Raw genomic sequence first — 20,929 nt, 5'->3', positions numbered from 1 at the left:
TCCCTGTCTGTTTCCCTGCTGTGACATTCTCAACTGCTTCCCCGCTGGCTTTTAAAGGAGTGTGTGTGTACACGTTGGGCCCAGAGAGTCCTGCCTTTCTGCATGACTGCACTGGTATAAATATGAATGAACGTTTAAGGAACAGCTTCACACTATGGGTTGGATCTGTCAGGTTTATCAAAGCCTACTACCTTTAAACAATTACCATGGAACCGTATAAAGAAACCTGGAATACATCTGTTCACTTGAGTTTAAACCTGCACTAGTCATTGTCTATTTATTTATTAGCAATGGATCAAATGATGACGTGTAATGTGAAAGAGGTGACCACGGTGAACTCTTCTTCTTCTGCAGAAAAGTACACATTTTTAACGAACATTCATTCATTCATTCAGTATGGTAAAACTATTTTTCACTTTAAACCCTAAGGTTGCACACAGCCCACATTATTTCTCCATTAGTTAACTTGCCAACTAACTCGCCACACATTTCACACATTTTATACATTGATGTATTTATTTGCCAGTTAAATTGATTTTTGTCTTCAAAGAATAATCTATTCATGAACAAAGGGCCTCGTCATCAGATGGTTAATGCATTCATGAATTGATACTTTCCTTTCTATGAGAATGGGTTGATTCAAAGTTTGTTTGTTTTTATCTTGTTACATGATAAGTACAGCCATGAGCAAATAACTCTAACTGTAGTTCCCCATTATTCACGTTTTTACCCATAGGATGTTTTCATCTTGAATATTCACTGACTTTTGCAGCCATGGTCTCCACCCATCAACCCACAGAATCTTGATTCTCTTCTGGACTCCCAGAGCAGTCAGCAGTCAGTCAGTATAACAATGATAGGCCTGTTTAATTGTTATTTTCATTTCTAGGAACAAGAGACAGATTCGCAAGAGACATCTTCTAAAACATCTTAGAACGCACCAGAATGCGGGAAATTGCATCTTAATTCCAAAATTTTCGGGGGGAGGACCCCAGGCCCCCTGCCTAAACTGGACCCCCCCCACATATCAAATGCTGCTGACGCTCCTGGTCACACCACCTCAGCAGTCCCATGTGAGGGTTTTCCGCCTGTCCTTGCACATCCGACATTTTTCGCAGTATATGCTGTAGATATAGGTTTTTGATACACCACCCCCTACAATTTTGGAGAATATTGGTTTACAGATTAGAATAAAAAAAACAAACAATTAGTTTAGGAGGTAGAGCAGATGGCTGGCAACCGCAAGATTGCCGGTTCGATCCCCGGCTCCTCCTAGCTGAGTGCCTGGTGTCCCTGAGCAAGACACCTCACCCCAATTGCTCCTGACGAGCTGGCTGTCGCCCTGAGTGGTTGACTCCGCCGTCGGTGTGTGAATGTGTGAATGAATGGGTGAATGTCAGTCATTCCTGTAAAGCGCTTTGGACAAAAGCGCTATATAAATGAGGCCATTTAAAGGACATAAACACCTTTTGTGGGGGCACCGGATAGCTCAGTTGGTAGAGAACCTTGACAGTCTGTCAAGGCCGTTTACCCCCAGTTACACTGTGAAGGTTTATAGTTCAGTGTGAAAGTGCTGCATCAACCCTTGTTTCCCCCAACTTCCAGAAAGGACAGAAACTCATCTTCTTGGTACGTAGAAGAATACCCAGTCGTCTTTCTGTTCCCAGCCTGAGGAGAAGCTGAGCTCGGAGTGTTTGATAGGCAGGAGAAGATGGAGAACATCAAATTATCTGCATAGAAGTACTTTAAAGAGCACTTATCTTCTAATGTCTCCTGAGGGAGGACGGCAAGTTAAACCTAAAGATGCTGTGACTGCGGCTGATGTTGTAGTTTAGTGAAAGTGTAAAGAGGCTGCACACACACACACACACACACACGCACACACACACAGACACACACACACGCTCCATAGACGCCTTTGGTCACGACATCCAATTTCTCTCCTTTGGAGCTGATATAAAATGTGTGTTATTGCAGTGCCAGTGCAGTGAGGTCTCCATAGACCAGCTGTTCTAGTGAAGGTGTAAAAGGGTTGTCTGGGGTGTGATCTTCATCGCTCGGCGGTTCCAGTGGCTGCAGCTGGCCTCAAGTTTCTGGGAACACGTTGTTTCCCCTCACCTTATAAGATTCCTGCCTCTTCTTGCCCACAACCGTGGTTTTAAGATTAGTGATGTGTCTCCAAAGTCTTTAAATAAATGAGCTAAAGAATCGAGTATTGCCTTGTGTTGATAAAATTTGGCCAGCCACTGCAGTTTAGACTAAGTAGATACAATGTAGATATAAGGCCGGGTGTTGCTGCTGAGTATCTGTTCTTTGGTTTGCTGAGTGTAAGATTTAAAGGTACATTAGAGCTACAATGGTTTTCTTCGTAACCCACTGCAGGGCCTAATGATGGGTCAAAACATCATTTATCACAAGCTTCCATTCCGGCTGTACTTTTTCCACAGTATTGGAGTTGAAGGTTATCATATCGTGTGCTTTCGCTTCTCTACGGTACTGAAAACATGACGAGGTGAAACCTATATATGGCTGGACTGGGTGTGGTCAATGTGCTTAATTGCAGATCATCACCCTAACCTTGTCAGGGACTGGGGTAGGAGCACGTGAGGTATATCGTCTCGTGTACCAGAACACACTCACAGGGCCCTACTCTGAAGTCTGAAACGCGAAGCAAGTTCACTTCCTATCTTACCGCTGTGCGTATCTGCGGAAAAGCAGTGAAATGCTTGCGTTGGTGTTGAAAGTGCAATGCTCTGGGTGCAAGATAGGACCCACAGTGTTGTGAACAGGTAACTCAAATAGCAGACAATACTGTATCTAGGCCTCATGCCACAATATGACATTATATTGATGTAGTGCTTAACTGTACTTTTGATTGTCCTTTATAAATTCATAAATTACCATTATGTTGCCCCGACACACATTTGCAGAAACATAGTTTGTAGTAGTCGCACCTCTGCTGGTGCAAGGCATAGTTTTCAATTTTACAAAACCCCAGTGTCCAATTCGGTTTTTCATTTTTTGAACTAAATGAGATTTGCCGAGGTGCTCGGATGATGTGAATATCCCTGTGTCATGTAATTTTTTGAATGACAGAACAAAATTGCATTTTGTGCCAAACGCTTTTTTCTCCCTCCTCTGGAGACTTGTTGCTCTACTGCTCTCTATTAAGAGACATTTACAGGCAAATATATTCAAAGTATTTACTTAGTGCAGCCTGTGATTTAGTAGATATTTTATTATACCTATGTCCTCCTGGAGCCATTAGTGAGAGTGATGTAGCCTGCAGCCGTCCCTCTGAATCTGCATAATTCTGCCACTGTAAAACACAACTTCAGCAGTGTTTGTATTGCACCCTGATTAAAGTCTTCTTCCTCAGCAGCTTGTTTCAACTCTCTTGCCTGCATTTATGTGAGCTGAATCTAGCAGTTTAAAGATGAAGAGCTTTTAAATGTTGCCGTTCTGTTGCTCGTCGCTGGTTTTGATCACATAATTTGGTTGATGTCTGTATCCCCCGCAGCCATCCACATCGCTACCCGCCGTTAAAAACCCTCAGTGAGGAGGAGGTTTGTCCCATTCTTTCCCGGGCAGTGGTACACTGGCACAGAGTGGTGTATGCATGAGGATGCTCTTTGGATAAATATGCATGGACTGCATTTTTGCAGAATGTGCTTTATGTAATGAGCTTATTATTTTATATTTTGTGAGATGGCTATTGGTTGAAGGCCAAGAATCGACATTATGTAGGAGTGTGTTTGATGGCTGGACGAGGAACTGGAAATGAGGAACGAATATTCCTGTTGTTGGCAGCGAGGAGTGGAAAGTGCTCAGCTTCTCAGTCTGGAAGCTGTCAGACTCAGCGACTGGCAGGGAAATTATTCAAAGCATTGTAGGATGAATAGAAAACACAACTCCTTTATTTCCAGGTTTATGATAATGCGTGGTATATCCTGACACTGAGTGTGATCGTTTCTGCTTCTTATTCAGTGAGATTTCATGTAGGATGGGCAGTAATGTGGTGTTTCCATTTGAATGAGATGTAAGGGTGGAGAAACATCTAAAAAGTAGACCAACACGTCCTCCCACTTGTTCTTATGCCGTAAACAGCTGAACAGGCTGCTTCTCAGTGTATTCTAAAGAGATCAGTATGATCTTCTTTCTCTTCTGCCGCCCCTCGTGGTCCGAGTCTAGTTCATTATGCTATAGAAAGTACTTGGTTGAGGTAAAAGAAAGATTTCCTTCTTGAGAGAAAACAGGACAAAAACCATCATCTGCAGGCTTAAAATCACACCAGTTGTGTATCCGATCCTCTGATGTAAAACCTTTTGCAATAGTATAAAACAATCTCAATATACCCTCACTTCTGTGACAGTATTATTCATATGAACAGGACAAAATACATTGTTTTCTTTATTCATAGTTGAGAAGAGTTTTCCACCACAATTTGAAGATGACTTTTCAGTGGGGAACCTCTATCACATCTGGCACATCTGTTTCATTAAATATCACTATCAACCATAAAGTTTTATATATTATGTGTTATCCGTATTGCCACTATTGTGTTTATAATTCCCTAGAAATGATAGCACATCGGCACTCGAGCAGCACGTCTGAACCGACCAAAGACGCCGTATCTCTCCACGCCATGAGAGTGAGAAAAGCTTCAGTGCTATCACGTTGAAGGAAAAAGAAAATAATGCAAAGTATCTCTCTAGTTCTGTTTTTAATGCTCCCTTTGTTTGCACGAGCAGGCTTGAACCCTTCGGGTCTCACTGGAGGTAGAAGTTGTGTGGATTAATAAAATGAGCATTGATGTTTTCTGCTTGAGGATGATTGTTAGGTCTCTGAAGCAAAAACAACCGTCGCTGGAGCCTCGTTACCCTGCTTTCTGCTACATGCCCTGAATGGCTGAACAAGGCGGCTCGGCTCACACCGAGAAGCACTGAACTCTGGGTTTGTGGGGCTTACAGAGTTCTGAAGTGCAGGACCTGCCGTTTGTTGAGGTGATGGATGGAGCTCATCCGTATTCAGGGTCTCCATCTCCCTCAGGGACTCTGTGGGCACTTTGTTATTCAGAAAAAAAGTAAAGAAGTGGACAATACAGGTGAATGAGCTGTGGCCTCCCTCTCTGCCATGCCAGAGCTGACTGAAGGCCTCCAACCTCCAGAGATTTTTAAAGAAGAAATTTGTTTTGAGGCTTCTAACTTTGAACGGCTGTCAAACTCACCATTTGTCAATTCAGCAAAATTATAAACTTGTGTATGAATCAATTGGCCAGAGGTTGAGTGATGGGTGTCCAGGAGGATATTTGATTGAAAGGAAAAGATATTTCCCATCACTCAAATGTCAACATAATAATAATACTTCTTTTTTGTTGTTGTTTTTTCACCGAGGCTGAAACTTTTCATACATTTTTTCAATTCAGGAGCAATAACACACGAGTCATCCCCAATAAGCTTTTCTTAAGTTGAAAAAAGAGGCATATTATAAATGTTGCTCATCAACTTGCTTGGCAGTGCTTTTTAAAATGATTATTACATCGTCAGTTGTGGGGAATTGTGTTTAGTGCTGCTGTTAATCTGGATGCCTAAAATGTAAATGCCAGGTGGAGAACTGTTTCCTCTAAGTCACCATGGCTTTGACATTGAGGCTGACAGAAAAAGAAAGGTGTGTTTGTTTTCCAGTTTGCGGTGCGGATGAAGATGCGGAGGTTTAATATTCAGGGAGTCTCTCTGTCCAACACAGCCAGGGTCAGTGTTGAGGTTCAGTGGCTGCAGAGTCCAGCAGGTATTCAACATTTAGCTCCGTTTCCCTGTGAGCCGTCTGTGTTTGTGCTCCACTGGTCACAATGTCAGGGACGTCGGCTCTTAAATGCCAAAGCTCAGCTGAGTGAAAGCGTCCCGGCGTTTTTAAACTGCTCCTCTCTCTCTGTCTCTCTCTCTCTCTCTCTCTCTCTCTCTCTCTCTCTCTCTCTCTCTCTCTCTCTCTCTCTCTCTCTCTCTCTGTCTCTGTCTCTCTCTCTCTCTGTCAGGTGAGTGTTTCCTCAGCGAGGCTCTCAACACACATTATCTCCTGAGAGATTACAGCGCTCGCCATTGGAGAGCCGTCACACTCATTTCACCTCTTCAGACGACTGTAATTCACCTGCTTTTCACGCTGAGGCCCCCCCCCCCCCAACATAACCACCACCACCCACAGTAACAAGTGTCTGTCAGGTCAAAGCCTGCAGGAATAAAGACTATCAGGAGAAGCAGAGGACAAAAGAGCTGGAGGCATTCTGATGACAGTTTTAGCTGGCCTGCATTTAAAACCGTGGAATTACGTGGAAAATATCTATGCGACTCAATACCACTGTTTTACTAATGATAGAAAAATTATAGAATGACTATAAATAGCCACTGTGAAGCTTGGTCGGTGTTATATGACTGTAGATCATAAAAGAGAATTTACTCAGAGCTACAGTGTCACTGAGGCAAAGATGGAGGCTTCCTGATGTCTTCAAGCAGCTGGACTGTAAAACTCTTCATAAACTAATGTAAAACTTTTCATGTTAGATTTCTTCTTCTGATTTTCTTGTCTCCTTGAGAGCAACGGAAAGATAGCTAACTTGTTAATATGTTTTTAGCTCTGCCTTTATTCTCTATCAAATAATGTATTAATATAAACATTTTCACTGAAAATAGTTGTCTGGAAACGGGGCTGATGACAGTGGTGGGAATAAAAATAACGGCTCTCACTGGTAACTGGTGAGCTAGCTTGCTATCATGGACCAAAAAAAAGATTAGGCATTAATCGCATCAGGGGAGGAGAGGAAACCTTTTGGGAAAGTGTTCTTCTCAATTATCTCAAGTACCCCTCTCGACAGATTCACAAAATGAATCGTCAATATATACTTCAATACATTCAGGAAATGTAACACATCATCACATGGTTAGAGTAGCCTTTCTATTTCAGTGTTTATGTTCTTCATTGTCATACTGACCTGACAACAGTCCTGCTGCCATTTTGGCAGTAATTGTGAATTTCAGACAGTGTCTAGACTATTCTAATTTAGGATTTCTAACTTGGGAAATCTATAAATTAGACCGGTTCTTTAAGATAAGAAATCTTAAACTTCATCCCAAACTGAGATAAGATAGGATGACAGATTTACGTTTCTTTAATTAGACCCCTGGTCTCTGCAGGGAACCTACTCTTCTCTAATGAGCGAGTGCACTCCTTTTGTTCTTGACTTCCTTGAACACCATTTTACCAAAGTATCACAGCTCAGAACTAATGCTGTTGTGACAACCGTCTGACTCAAACATGGGCCGACAAATGGAGTGTTGTTCCTCTTTTAAAGAGTGAAATCATCAAGCGGTGGTGGATATGGAGAGGCAGATGAAGACCTTGTGCTGTTGTTGAGGTGAAGTGCTGGACACTACTGTTGAGATATCAAAGCTAGAGCCTCGTTGTGGGCGGGGATCAGACCGGAGCGTGAATCATAGTAATCGGCTCTTATCTCAGCGGCGGAGAACAACATCCATTAAGAGGCTTTAGTCGAAGGCAGCGTTAGTTTGGAGCAGTTCAGAGCTTGAGGGTAAAGCTGTGAATATGTATGATGTTCATGAAGCTCTGTATATATTTCTTATAAAACAACCACTTATTTCTAGTGTGTCTTCTACTGTTTTGTATAACGTTTCTCCGTGTTTGTGTGGCGGTTGTAACAAATGAAAGAAAAAGCTGCACTAATCATTTTAAACCCAAATTAATGTATAGGCCCTTGATGTATGCCCAATTAACATTCATTGTTGCATCATGTTTCATGTAAGATGTTTTTATCCATAAACAATTCAAGTGTGAAACGTGAGGCTTTGTCCTGTCAACACTCATTGGTCTTCATCAGGATCATCCTTTAATGAGTCCTTCAGCCACATTATTACACTGTTCATTCATTTCATATGGTGCCATTACAGCTGAAAGACCCATTTCCACCCATTAGACCTGCTTCTCATTGGCTGGACTCCACTCTGCCACTCATGTGTTAATATCCACAGACCGGAACGGTGACGAAGCCGCTTGATTTTCATTTAAAAGCATGTGCTTCTTTGTGTATTACATTATCGTATGAAGTCCTTTTGAAGTTGAAAGCAATGCTGTGTTTCTTTGGTGCTGATGATTTCCATCTCTCAGCATCAGTGAACTCCCGTCCTGTTTTTAACAATTCAAATGTTTTTCACTCAGAGATGGAGAACAGTAATAATAAGCTCCAGCTGCGTGTGATATTGTGATGTCCTCAGCGGGTCTTTTACTGCTGACCTCTGCTCTCCGCTGTGTTTTTCGCTCCGGCAAAGAGTTTCTTTCCCTCCACCTTTATGGTTTGGACCCATGATAATGTCTGGTGCTAAGGAAGGAGATGTTACCGTATCAACCTGCTGTTATGAACCTCTGAGCGACTGCAGCATAATGTCAAACACCTGATTTCACTCAGCTGACATTAAACTTGCAGCTCAGTGATTAAACTCAAATTTTCCTCATCCACTAAATGTGATGCTCCTGCCTCGTTGTTTCTGGTTTTCTGCATTTTTGAACGCTGAATCACTCAGGATGCGCGTCGTCGTACTCCAGCATCAACCATCTCAACTATCCTGATTAAAGTTCGCTGCTGTGAAATGTGGGCTATTGTGGAAAAGCTTTTGTTAAAGGCGGCTTGTTTGAAGGTCAACCTTTAAAGGTTGTTAAAGGCTACACTTTAAAACACTTAAACTGAGTGCTAATTGACTCTTTGGAACGCTCAGAACAGAGATGAATAGTGTGAATGTGATTTGACTAATAACGCATGCTTTAGTTTCGTCTCCTACAGCCACGCGCTACTCACTTTAAGTCTAACGTGATGATCTTTGGCCCCGTGAGTCACTGTTGTTTTGGGTCGTTTAAGCACAAACAATGTGCTTAGATTAAGCACAGTAAATTACATATGGGAAGACATGACTAACCATGCGTTTCTTCCGCTTTGTGATTGGTTGACAGAGGTGTGTGACAGCGCGCTCGTGTCCAATCTGCCGCCTTCGTCCTTCAGAAGCTCGTCCCAGCTGTCCAGCAGTCACGCGCCGGGCTTCGCCAAACTCAACAGGAGAGACGGTAAGTTATTATTTTATTATTATTTTTGGTGAATTAGGGAATAAAGTTCTCGTTCAATCCAGTGAAATGTCAGGTTGGGTCTAACGGAGACGATAGAGAGGAAGTAGCGAGCTCACTGACGAGTGCTCAGCTGAGAAAAGAAGTGTTTCAGCTGAGGACACAAAACATGACAAACAGGAACGGTTTTACCAGATTCACAAAAGCAGAGGATCAACATTTTGTCTGAGAGACCAAAAGCAAGAACAAGCAGCTGCTTTGCCCCATCTTTATTCTCTGTTGATGTGGTTTCTATTGAAGGATAAATTTAACTGTTTGTTCGCGCCGACACAGAACCTCAGCTGAGTCCTGGATGCTGATGTGAGGTTTTGACAAAGCGAAGATGGTGGTTTGTTGTGGAGTTTTCTGCAGGGAATTAGCTTCACTGCTGTATCCTGACATCAAAGCCCAGAATCAGCAGGGAGGGGGAGACGGATTTAATCTGGATCTGAATGATTTCCGACATCTTGGAAACTAAAGGAAGCAGAGCCTGCTGAACACAACGCGGTCCTCAGTGTGTTTGATGGTCGAAACTGCTGCAAAATGCTGCTTTGATTTTTGGTTATAGTGACAAGGCTCTATACTGTGGTACTAGTACATATCTGGATCAGCTTCAAACTGCAACTGAAGAGTCTGATTCACCTGAATCATGCTAAATGTCATATCGTATATAATTATACAAGATATCAGTTAGGGTTGTTCGATTTTGCCCGAAAAATAAAATCCAGATTTTCTTTTCTCAAAATCCGATTTTCGATTACGATTACGATTATTTTGTGAAATGACAAAAGGCAAAGAAATTATTTCAAATATGCTGTTTTTTATTGAACATTTTGCAAATAATTTCTCCATTGGGATATGAGTGCAAACTTTGCTCTTATTAAACAAAAAATCCCTCAAGGGATTAATATAAAGAACAATTAATGAACTTTTTCCATCCGGCTTTGCTCCATGTTATCTTCTTATAGACCTCTTGTAAACAAAAAAAACAAAAAACAATTCCTTTGGGATTAAGAGAAAAACCTCACTTTCACATCTATCTTAAGGTGTGTCCATTAAACAAAAATGAATGAATAAAGTGCAGAACTTTAACTTTACTAAAAAATTGATTTAATGATTTTACGTTTTTAACATCGTCCTAACTAAATAATTGCGATTACGATTTAAAATCGATTAATTGAACAGGCCTGATATCAGTGCAACGTTCCAACATTGCAATTGGGAAGAAGCGAATGTTGCACTGATTGCACTTTAGGTAAGCGTTTCCCAAACTTTCCCAAATGACAAACCATTATGAACCAGTTCACAACAGGCCTTATCTATACTGAGTCAAATTTGTACGTAACTATGGAAGAAATTTGATGACCTCAATAAAAATATGTTGCGACCCCAACTGTGTTTCCAAAAGCATTGCATGACGATTAACCACTGCAAAATGGCTGAACAAACAACTAGTGACATTCAGCTGTTTTCCTAATCCAACACTGGCATGTAGACGATAAGGAAAGCTGCATGTGTCACATTTCCTCCTCGGCAACATTCACAGTGCAGGAGAGCAACTCCAGCTGTTCGCCGAGGAAATCAATGAATAATGAACATCTCCAACTCATTTCCATCTCATGCTGCTGCTGCTAACACTCTGCTGCTTCTGCTTGTTCTCTGAGGAGCAGCCTGGATCTCAATTCAATTACCCACTAAGTGAACTGAGATTATCAGTTTTGGAAAACTACCTGCACAGTCAGTCAGCATAATTCAGAGTCATCTAGGTAATTAGGGAATATATCATGTTTGAAGAGGGATGTACCAATAAATCATGGAACCGCATCCCACCTACATTTATGTAGCATATGTATCTTGAATATTATGTAAATGTAATAAATTGGCTTCCAAACAAGACGTGGGTCCTGTAGCAGGGTTTTGTGAATGTTGGACCGTCTGTGTACGTCTATGTTAAATGATTTAAACAAGAACAACCATGCTAGCAGCTCTACCAGGCTGTACTTAGGCATAGCGGAACTTTGGGTGAAATGCTGCGTCAGCAAACATTAGACACCTGCTAAAAGCTGCTTTTCAGCAGGTGGCATTTTTATAATGTTCATCATTTAGCATTTGCTCATTTAGAAAAAAAAGCACAGCTAAGCCAAAGTATTGGAGAAGGGATGCGCTGATTTTGCCAAAAACATGTAAGAGTTTGAATTTGGTTCACATTGCATTATTATGCAGCAGCGGCCAAAAACATGTTTTAATATGAGACTGATCAACTGGAAAACCCAGACGGTTTTGATAACCTGCTAATCGATCAGTGCATCTCCATATTGGACACATTTTGACCTGATGATGGTGTTATATGACGAGTTAAAGGGTCAGCTTATAAAAATACTTTTTTTTTTAAACATTGCAGCTCTGCCAAAGGGAAACAACCACCTCAGGTAACCTGTTTTCACACAGACACTTTATAAAACCCAGTAGCCATCTCTCTGCACTCAGACCAGAGCACCTGACATTGACCTGGTGAAGCTGATCACAGCGGAGGCCTGATGGCTCTGCGTCTGACACCAGAAGTGGATAAAAAGCTCTGATAGTCTATTGATTGGAGACGAATGGCCTTTTACCAGGAACCCGAGGAGGAATGGACTATTCCCCTTCTCACCTTGTATCTTTTTTCTCCCTCCTTTGCCTCCCACCCTCCTTTGTTCCCACCCTCCCACCCTTTTCTCATGTTTCATTTCTTTTTTCCATCCCTCTTGCTTTTCTCCACATCTTCTCTTGTTTAATCTGAATTGTGCCTGTCCATCTATGTGCCGTACAGTCTGTGTTCTGCCGTAATCATTAGTTTCACTCCGCCTGCCGTCACATTTCCATTTTCATCGGGACAAACTCATTTAGCCAGCTCTGTCTTCCTGCCAAAATGTTAATAGCAGTCTTCATATTTGAACCTTTTCTTTCTTCAGCAGGACGCTGACAGTTAGCGTGACACCACTGCAATTATGCCGGAATGGACTGGAAAATGATTATTGTGCCACAGTAATCTCTTTCCCAAAGAATGAGATTTGAAGGTGGAATTAAACTTTAATTGGAGCCTGTGAATTTGGACTTGACTGTGTAACAACGACCACATAAATTGGTGCTGACCTCCATATTTTGTTGTCCTCCGTGGCTTCTTAAGACATTCCTTTAGTTTAAACTCTGCCACAGTAACACTTATATCTCTCCACTTTTTATGACAGCAATGTTTCTTTAGTTGTTCTCTTCTGGTAGCACAACGAATACAATAAAACACCCAAATTCACTCTCCTGAACATCAATCTTGTGACAGAAAAACAGCCTTGGTTTCCGTACATCACTAAAGTACTCGGTCAATGTCCTTGAGCTTTCGATTGTATCCCGCCGTCCTCATCAGATTAAATTTGTCACAGATTTGTACATGTTTAAAAGTTTACATGTAGGTTTAAAAGATGAGATTGAAAGTTGATTCTCGACCTTAGAAAACGTCTCGTTAAGACGAGCTGGTGGACATAATGGACCTTGTGACAGCTGAAGAGACAGATACTTCCATCAGGTGTGGGTTGAGACCAAAACTTGACTTAAAAGGTTTTATCATATCAAGTTGATAATATGTCAATGTTGTGTTTACAGGTTGTTTATTCTGGACAACATCTACTAATAATAGTACAACATTCTGTCTTGGATCCAACTAGATTTTAAATTGAAATATTAGATTATCCCACTAACGTTGAAGTGATAACTCTGCCTTTAACCAATACATTAAAACACACACATGTCAATGTCATATTGAATCTGATGAGCAAAAAAAAAAAAAGTTTTCTCTAAATGGACGGAATATTAGTGTGTGCAATCTATTTTGGGACTTGCCTCTTGTCTGTTCTACATCGGTTAAATATATAAAGACATCAAAAAACGTTATCTTGAAACAAGTTTCAAATCGATGATGCAAATTGTACTTGACTGTATGAAAGATCAAGGATAAGAAAACAAATCAAATCATCCTAAAATAAGATTTAAAAGTGCCCTTTTGCAATGTGGCATTTAAAAAATGTAAATCTCTCCTGCTTCACCTGCAGAGAACCTGCAGTGTTTTTCCAGCCTGCTGCTGCTGCTGCTGCTGCTGCTGCTGCTGCTGCTGCTGCTGCTGCTGCTGTCAGTTCAGCATTGAGCCCATTAGCTTCCTGTTGGACTCTCTGTCAGACTGACATGTTATCAGGCTGCTGAAATTACCTTCCAGACTTTGTATTCTCATGCAAATGGACAGCGCTTATTCTGGACCTGGCACTTACAACGGTCTGCCTGTATCATGCCTTTCCAGCTGCCTTTGCATCGCTGTAAGCCGCCTGTCTCTCTGTCCTACTTCCTGTCTGCCTCTTCATTTCTATTCTGAATCACTGTCCCTCTACCTGTCTCTCTCTTTCTGGTGAAATATCAGTTTACGTTGATGATAAAGCAGTCATTTGTTAAGTTACAGTGGAGTGTGGCCATGCTCAGTCATGCTGTCTGGGCTCGCTGTACTTGGCTGACTGCACCTCATATTATGTTGCAATTAACCCAGACGACTACATCCACATGCGGCCGGCTAATTGTGAAAACATATTGTCCTATTTGTTTTGTCCACCCGTCCTCACTAAGCCTCACTAAGCCTCATTAGTCATAAAAATGCTCTCCAAAACGCATTGCTGTGCAGACAGTGACATTACGATATTATAATTCTTATTAGAACGTAGACTCTCAGTCAAAATGTTGCCAGCATACTGTAGCACCACCCAATATACACCCGATGAGACGTCTCAGCAGCCCCAGTATTTTAAAAATACTTATGTAGGTGTACAGAGGCATCAAGTTAACATATAATGGCTTTTAGTGCAGAGCCTTTAAGATTTAATGGCTTTAGTGCAGACGTAGTCTCATAATTCTTTCTCTGGCATCTTTGCTGTCATGGTTGTTGCAGATCAATGTGCCGTATCTGAAGGAGACTCTTTTTAGGAGTGAGATGCTGGTGAAGTGGACGCATGACCCACTGCACTGTTGTGTCTTTGTTTCAGCTTAGTTTAAGTTATTTTAGCTTCTGATGTAACAATTATTTAAAGGTGAACGCTACTGGCCGTTTTACCAGACAGTTGTGGTAAAAATGAGCTGAATCGGAAGGCTCTTGATTAACCAGTCCATCTGCGTTCCGACCCTCAGCTAAAGTCATGAGCACTGGGTAGTGACTACAAGAAGGAGATCGGAGGTTGGCCGGGCTCAGACTTTGGAGGGAACTTGGAGTAGAGCCTCTGCTCCTTCACGTTCAAAGGGGCCAGTTTAGGTGGTTCACGCTTCAGATCCAGGATGCCTCCAGGACGCCTCCCTTTAGAGCTGTTCCAGGCACGTCCAACTGGGGGGAGGCCCCAGGGTTGACCCAGAATACACGGGAGGGACTATATATGTAGCCTGGAGGAGCTGGAAAGCCCTGCTGGGGAGAGGGACGTCTGAATGCCGTTCTTATCCCCAGATAAGCGGAGGGAAATAGATGGATGAGCTCCTTTCTCTCAAAGCCAAAAACATCTCAAACTTGTGTGATGTCCTGAAATCTGGAGCTGCTCCATAGACAATGATATAGATTGGTTTAGTTTGTACACTCAGAACTTTCCCCTGGATGCTCTCACACTTATGCTCAATGTCATCGCACATTTGAGTTAGTACTCTAGTTTTGGGATTTGGAAGAGAATGTTTTAAACCATGAAATAAAATTCATGACTTTGGAAAATGGGCTTAGTCTCCCTTTAACAGTGTTTTTGTATTTGTTTGGATGTAGTTTAAGCTATATCTCAGACTTCTTGATCGTTTTCATTGACGAGTTGGAGTATTTGTGAGAAAAATCTGCCTAATTATTCCTCCAGAATGACTGATGCAGTACTGATAAGCATGTAAGTAGATACAGGAACTCTTTATGACACAAAGTCGAACAAGACATCAAACGTCGTACATAAAGTGGCATGTGTCTCTGTTGATGTGGTTTTACATTTCCACTGGGACCGTCTCACAATTCCCAGAGCCTCTGTTTGGCCGTCACACTCCTGACCTCCATTATTCTGTGCTTTTGTCGATGGGTGGTTAGATCTGGCTCCTTGACAGACACCGAGGCAGAGAAACCATGGCGATCTCTTTGATTTAACGTGACAGCTGTGGCACAAAGACCATCAGCCATCAGTTCACCTCAATTACATTAGTTTCAGTTATACTGTCAGGGTGGACACAGTAAATCTTTGTAACGCCACTCTGTCTCGGAGCTGTTTCCCTCCGATTCCTTCTTTTCCTTCTCCAGTCGGATCTTCATGTGTAAAGGTCAGAGTGTCTGCTTTGTTCTGTTCTCCTGTCACTGGACACGTCTGTTAGTCAAGCACTTATAAGCTTTGGCCTTTAGCTTTTAGCTATAAAGATCAGACTCCAGCCACCAGACCTACACTGATCTTTTTACTGCTGAGCTTTGCCTGCCTACCACCACACATTGTTGTTATATAACCATGTGAAACTATCTATCAGGTCAACGCATGGGTGAAGATTACAGGCCGAACTTAATGTCATCCCAAAGTGGCAATTTCAAGAAACAATTTAAGAAAAACTGTGTGTGAGAAGAGTTGATGTTGTGTGCAGCGCCAGACTCATCAAAAGTGACTGAGTGGATCATCCAAAGGCTTCAATGTTGAGAGCATAAATCTGCTTTTATATCAACCTTTTGGTATCTGTACATTTCAATGTCAGATTGACCATAATTTCATATTTTTGTGATGAGTGATGAGCAAAAACATGAAGATTCAACCTCTGGGGAACAAGAACACCAACACATATATACATATATATGTAGTGGAAATCTGTACAGTCATTTTCAAGATGCTTTTTCATAAAACAAAGCGTTGGTCTAAGTGGAATTTCCACCTAATGTCACTAGTTGAAAGGTCAGCAAGTCATTAAAGTCATCTTAAATTATTCTCATTGTGAATATTAACAGCTTGTAGCAAGTTGTTTTGTAGATAAACAAAGAGTCGGATGGACTGCAAGGCAAATTCAAACCTGTTTATATGTGGATGTAGCATCTGAATTGATTTTGTATTTAATATTTACTACTATTGATTGTTGGTTGCAAGTTGCTCTATTCGCCCTCTGGGACATTAAAGCTTTGCACCGCTGTTTTTAGAACAATCTACTATTGAAGAGACAAACAGACAATGGCCACACAGCTAGCAATACAGGGGAGACTAAATCAGCACTTCTGCTGGGTAATAACTTCAAAATTCAAGTTGATACCTATATTTAGCACTGACTGCATGTCAGCAGCATGGTTATACACCAATCTGGCTGACATGGTGCATTCGGAATAAAAACATTGCTGGGTTTATGTTTTTTTCACACATTCTGCAATGTTGGCTGTGGTTTTCTCCTTCCTGATCTCAGAGGTTTTTCTCGGGCACGTCCTGCCAGATCTCAAGAAGACATGATTGCAAACTGTGATCGACTGTGTTTCAGCTTCAGTCTGGTCACCTAATCTGAAGAAGTGATCATATGCTAAGATATAATGTGTTTGATCCTGCTTTAGGGTGCAAAATAAGCTTCTTGTTTTTGAGGATTCTCCTACAAATATGGATAGTAGAGGTAGCTTTCCTTCAGAACCATTATATCTAAATCCAAGTTAACACATACAAGCGTTGCCACGCATCCTGGAAACCTGGAAAGCAATTTCCCAATTATTGAAAATACAAAATAACAAATCAAATGTCCTGGTAAATGTGTTGCAACATTCTTCTATTTCCCATTTAACTACTAGTCTATCTATCAGAGCTCCCCAGATTCCATCACATTGCCAACTGAAAGGGCTGAGTAATGTCTAGGATGATATTAACGTTAAACGTTAAATTAGTTTCTGGATGAGAGTATGTTGTTTAAAGCAACACTTAAGAACTTTTCCTCTTTGGTCCCCCTACAGGTTGGAAGCGGAATTGTCCATTACTGCCGTCGTAAATAATTTAGCCTACCATCGCACGCACGTTATTTGTTTGTATGCAGAACCGGCTCTGGAAACGATGAACGATTGGAACGATGTCCAGTGACAAGGTAGAGTAGCTAACGTCTTAGCTAAGATTAGCTTACATGAGCCATAGCGATAGTTACATATATATTAGCACAATAGCTAACGCCTTAGCTAACATGAGCCAATAAAATAATCGACAATGTATTATACACAGATGCACACTGTTGGAAAAAAAATGATTACCGGTATTATTTACAAGTCCAGCAGCAACAAAGCCGAGTCACCATCCGTCTTGCATTTTGTAGCCTCCTTCAGCTCTCGCCAACGAGTGTGAGCCGGTCCGATATTCACTCTCGTTCGAGCTCTTTCTTCTTCTGTCATGCTCCCGTTTTCTTTTCTTCGCCTCATCGGACATTATACTCCTCCTTTTCTTTGCAGGCTCTGCCATGACGCCAATTTAAAAACTACCTAGCTGCAAGGTATCTTCCACGCACCTGCCAGGTGTTCTCCCACTGATCTCTACGCAGAGCCTCCACCTACCGGCTTTTGTAACGCTTGCCGTAAAGCAGGTCAAATTCGTAGTCTCATTAGAACTACAAAACCGCTACCCGACCAGGCAAAGTTACATAGTGCGGTTACAGCCAATAGAGGGCCGCAGAGCGAATGCTGAAGTGCCGTTCATCAGTTTTGAGGTGATGAACCACTGAAACTATTTTGTAAACATTATTTTAAGGCACTAAATACTCTTTAGTGTTGCTTTAAGTTGTTTAAACACTGTAAAGTCATGTCACATGGTAGCACATATAGGTTAGATGACATTTCAACTAAAACTCTGAATAATCTAAGTTAAATTATCCTTCAAATGTAAATATTAGCCACTGCTTGCTGGTAACTGTGGATGGTTTTATTATTCTATGAACAAAGGGACATTGTAGAGTATGGCTCGATCCCTGTTTGGTGTAGCAGCTCGATCACCACTGAAAATGTTAAATCCTAGAAAGTGATCTCTGGAAATGAGTGGAAATGTTTGTAAGTAACAGCTTGGACACAGTATTTGCTTGATGCTTTTGGGAGGAAGCGGACTCTCTCTTAAAGTCAAGTGGCATTTAAGCAGCTTTCAGTGTGTTTATGCTTCGTTAGGCTTCCTGACATGCGTGCATTCCAACCCGTTCTCACTGCCAAGCGTCGTATAATGCTGCTTGGTCAGTGCTTGGCGTCTGACACTGATGCTCATTTAGCATGCGAGTGTTTGTGTGTGACGCATCCACCCGAGGCAATATGGGCAGAGCAACTGACGTAGCATGAAGACTGTTAACAGGAATGGTTAGTGTCGAGTCATGTGAGTCGTTCATCAACCACGCTCTTTTCCTAAACCTAACCAAGCAGTTTTGTTGCCTAAACCTATCTTGCTGTGAAGCATTGGTTTATTGTGTAAAGACACTCTCCAAGTCACAAGCGTGTTTTGACACGCTGTGACTGACACTTGCAAAAGTGACGCTGGAGGGGTGTGAAGAGCGAAGCCTTGCAGCTCTGACCAAGCTGCATTATTTGACGCATTGAGTGAGAACGTGTTGTGTATTCATGTGTGTGTGTGTGTGTGTGTGTGTGTGTGTGCGCTCAGTGGGACGCTGGTCAGCAGCCTCCTTCACAATCTGCCCATATGGTGTTTAAGCTGTGAGTCGTCGTTTTGGCCTGGCAGAGTATTTTCCAATGTGCGCACACACACGCGCGCACACACACACACACACACACACACACACACTTCTGCACAGTATTTGAAGTGTCTTTATTGTGCAGCAGCCCATTCGATCAAACCACAGTTTATCTGTACAAGCAGGCTTGTGTCAACGCCATGCCCAAATTTACACTTGCAATGTGTGCAGTGTGTGTGTGTGTGTGTGTGTGTGTGTGTGGTTTCACACAAATGCACGCACACACAATCTCACAGCATAACACATTCTGCATTGTATGCATCAGTAAGCAGCCTTAATGCGATGTTAGTATATTACATCTAGAAGGGGTTATGAAATAGTGCACATTTCTTCCACTCTAATTGGTCACCTTTTTTGTGGGAAAACATCTCAACCTGCTGAACCAGAGCACAACCGCTAACAACACAGTCTGTTTATTGATGACAATTGAGGGAGGATACGAATTGTAAAACAGGGGTGCCGTAAAACTGATTAGTTCTTTGCACCACTTTATTGTTTATGATATCAGCTTCTATTTCTGTTCTGCTTTAGTTGTCATGAGCCAACAGCAGGCCAACTCAGTGACCTGCTAACTAAGTGGGTCTCAAAGTGTTCCATTATTGAAGCCAAGCCTGATGTTGCCTAACATCCACACAAACAGCTTGTTCATTAAACTCAGGCATTTGACTGTTAGGAGGTATCAGCTGATACACAGAGCCAAGCCATCCGTTAAGACAAAGGATGCAGAATTAGCATTATTATTGCGAGATGACTTTTGGATGAATATGTTCATTCATATTTATTTGGGGCACAGATGAGTTTACATTTCTGCAGCTCTGAAGCTTTGACAAGTGACACATCAAATGCTGATTTTATGTTTTCATTTCACAAATGAAAATGCTAGATTGTTTCTTAGATGGATATGAAAAGAAACACATTTGTGATGCCCCTGTGGAAAAACATTGCGAAAGATGAGTGATTTAAATCCATCTGAAAAGTTAGGAGTTGTATCCCATTATATCTTCAATATAGATTTAAATGTTTTTGCTGTGGCTCAATCAATTTTCTTCATCCGCCTCTCGAAACGGGAAATGTGTGATTTTGGTTCAGGATGAAAGGTCAAGCGATGCAATTCCCTTTTCAGCATCTACCAAAGCTTATTTCATCTCCTCCCAGTGAAATGGAAATGTAATCACGCACTTACATGCTGGTTGTCTCCTGCTCTCCCTGCAGGAGCTGGAGGCTGGTCTCCCCTCACCTCAGACAGGTATCAGTGGCTGGAGGTGGACCTGGGCGAGCGGACCAAGATCACAGCCGTCGCTACTCAGGGCCGCTACGGCAGCTCCGATTGGCTGTCGTCGTACCTGCTGATGTTCAGCGACACGGGCCACAACTGGAAACAGTACAGGCAGGAGGACAGTATCGGGGTGAGTCCGTGTGAACATACATAACTAATTTCCATCCCTTCAATCAAACACCTTCATTGTCTGGCTACGTTTTTATTCTTTGACCTTGTATTGACTCTATTCCCCCTCAGGGATCAATAAACATCATCATATGTCGTTTTGTGTAATTCATATAAGTGAAGAAGTGCGGAGCGCAGCTATGTGGCTCCATCTACCCAGAAAAGATAAACTGAGTCATCATGAGTTTATCTCTTCATTTATAATGGATGAACCGATGCTGAAGCTCTGCTGACTCTGCACACCTGTTGACAAAACACTTTAGCTGCTGCTCACAAACCGAGAGGCAGTCGAGTGGCAAGACTTTGTTTTATTCATTGATTTTGGTCTGCTACTCAGTGTCATCTTTCTCCCTGTGTTTTAGATAACAGCTTATCCTTCTCTACGTGTCGAGTGGTGCCATTACTTTTGGTGGGAAGCTTTACTCGTAGTCATTTCATGATTATTGTAAAGTGATGTAAAGACTAGATTCATAAATATACTCTGTATATAATGTATTAATTATAGAACTGTCAACATATTTAATGCATGTGTTAAAGGGGCTGTATGCCACATCGGGAGTATTTCTATATGACTCAACAGCTCTTGACATGGTGATAGCT

The 20,929-nt window shown here is 41.8% G+C and overlaps 1 protein-coding gene across 2 annotated transcripts in view; it reads left to right on the top strand.

Moving 5' to 3' along the window:
- LOC311012214 (contactin-associated protein-like 4) overlaps window positions 1-20,929 on the top strand; it is a 100,233-nt gene that overhangs the window by 13,836 nt on the left and 65,468 nt on the right. For both annotated transcript variants that reach the window (XM_084007581.1, XM_084007580.1), the window contains exons 2-3: window positions 9,010-9,120; window positions 20,098-20,291. In XM_084007581.1, coding sequence (XP_083863707.1) covers window positions 9,010-9,120; window positions 20,098-20,291 — 305 coding nt within the window. The remainder of the gene's footprint in view (window positions 1-9,009; window positions 9,121-20,097; window positions 20,292-20,929) is intronic.

This window comes from Eutrigla gurnardus (genome assembly GCF_963514095.1).
Source record: "Eutrigla gurnardus genome assembly, chromosome: 4".
NCBI lineage: Eukaryota > Metazoa > Chordata > Actinopteri > Perciformes > Triglidae > Eutrigla > Eutrigla gurnardus.
The sequence above is the reverse complement of the archived record's forward strand: the minus strand, read 5'-3'. Positions and strand labels throughout refer to the sequence as shown.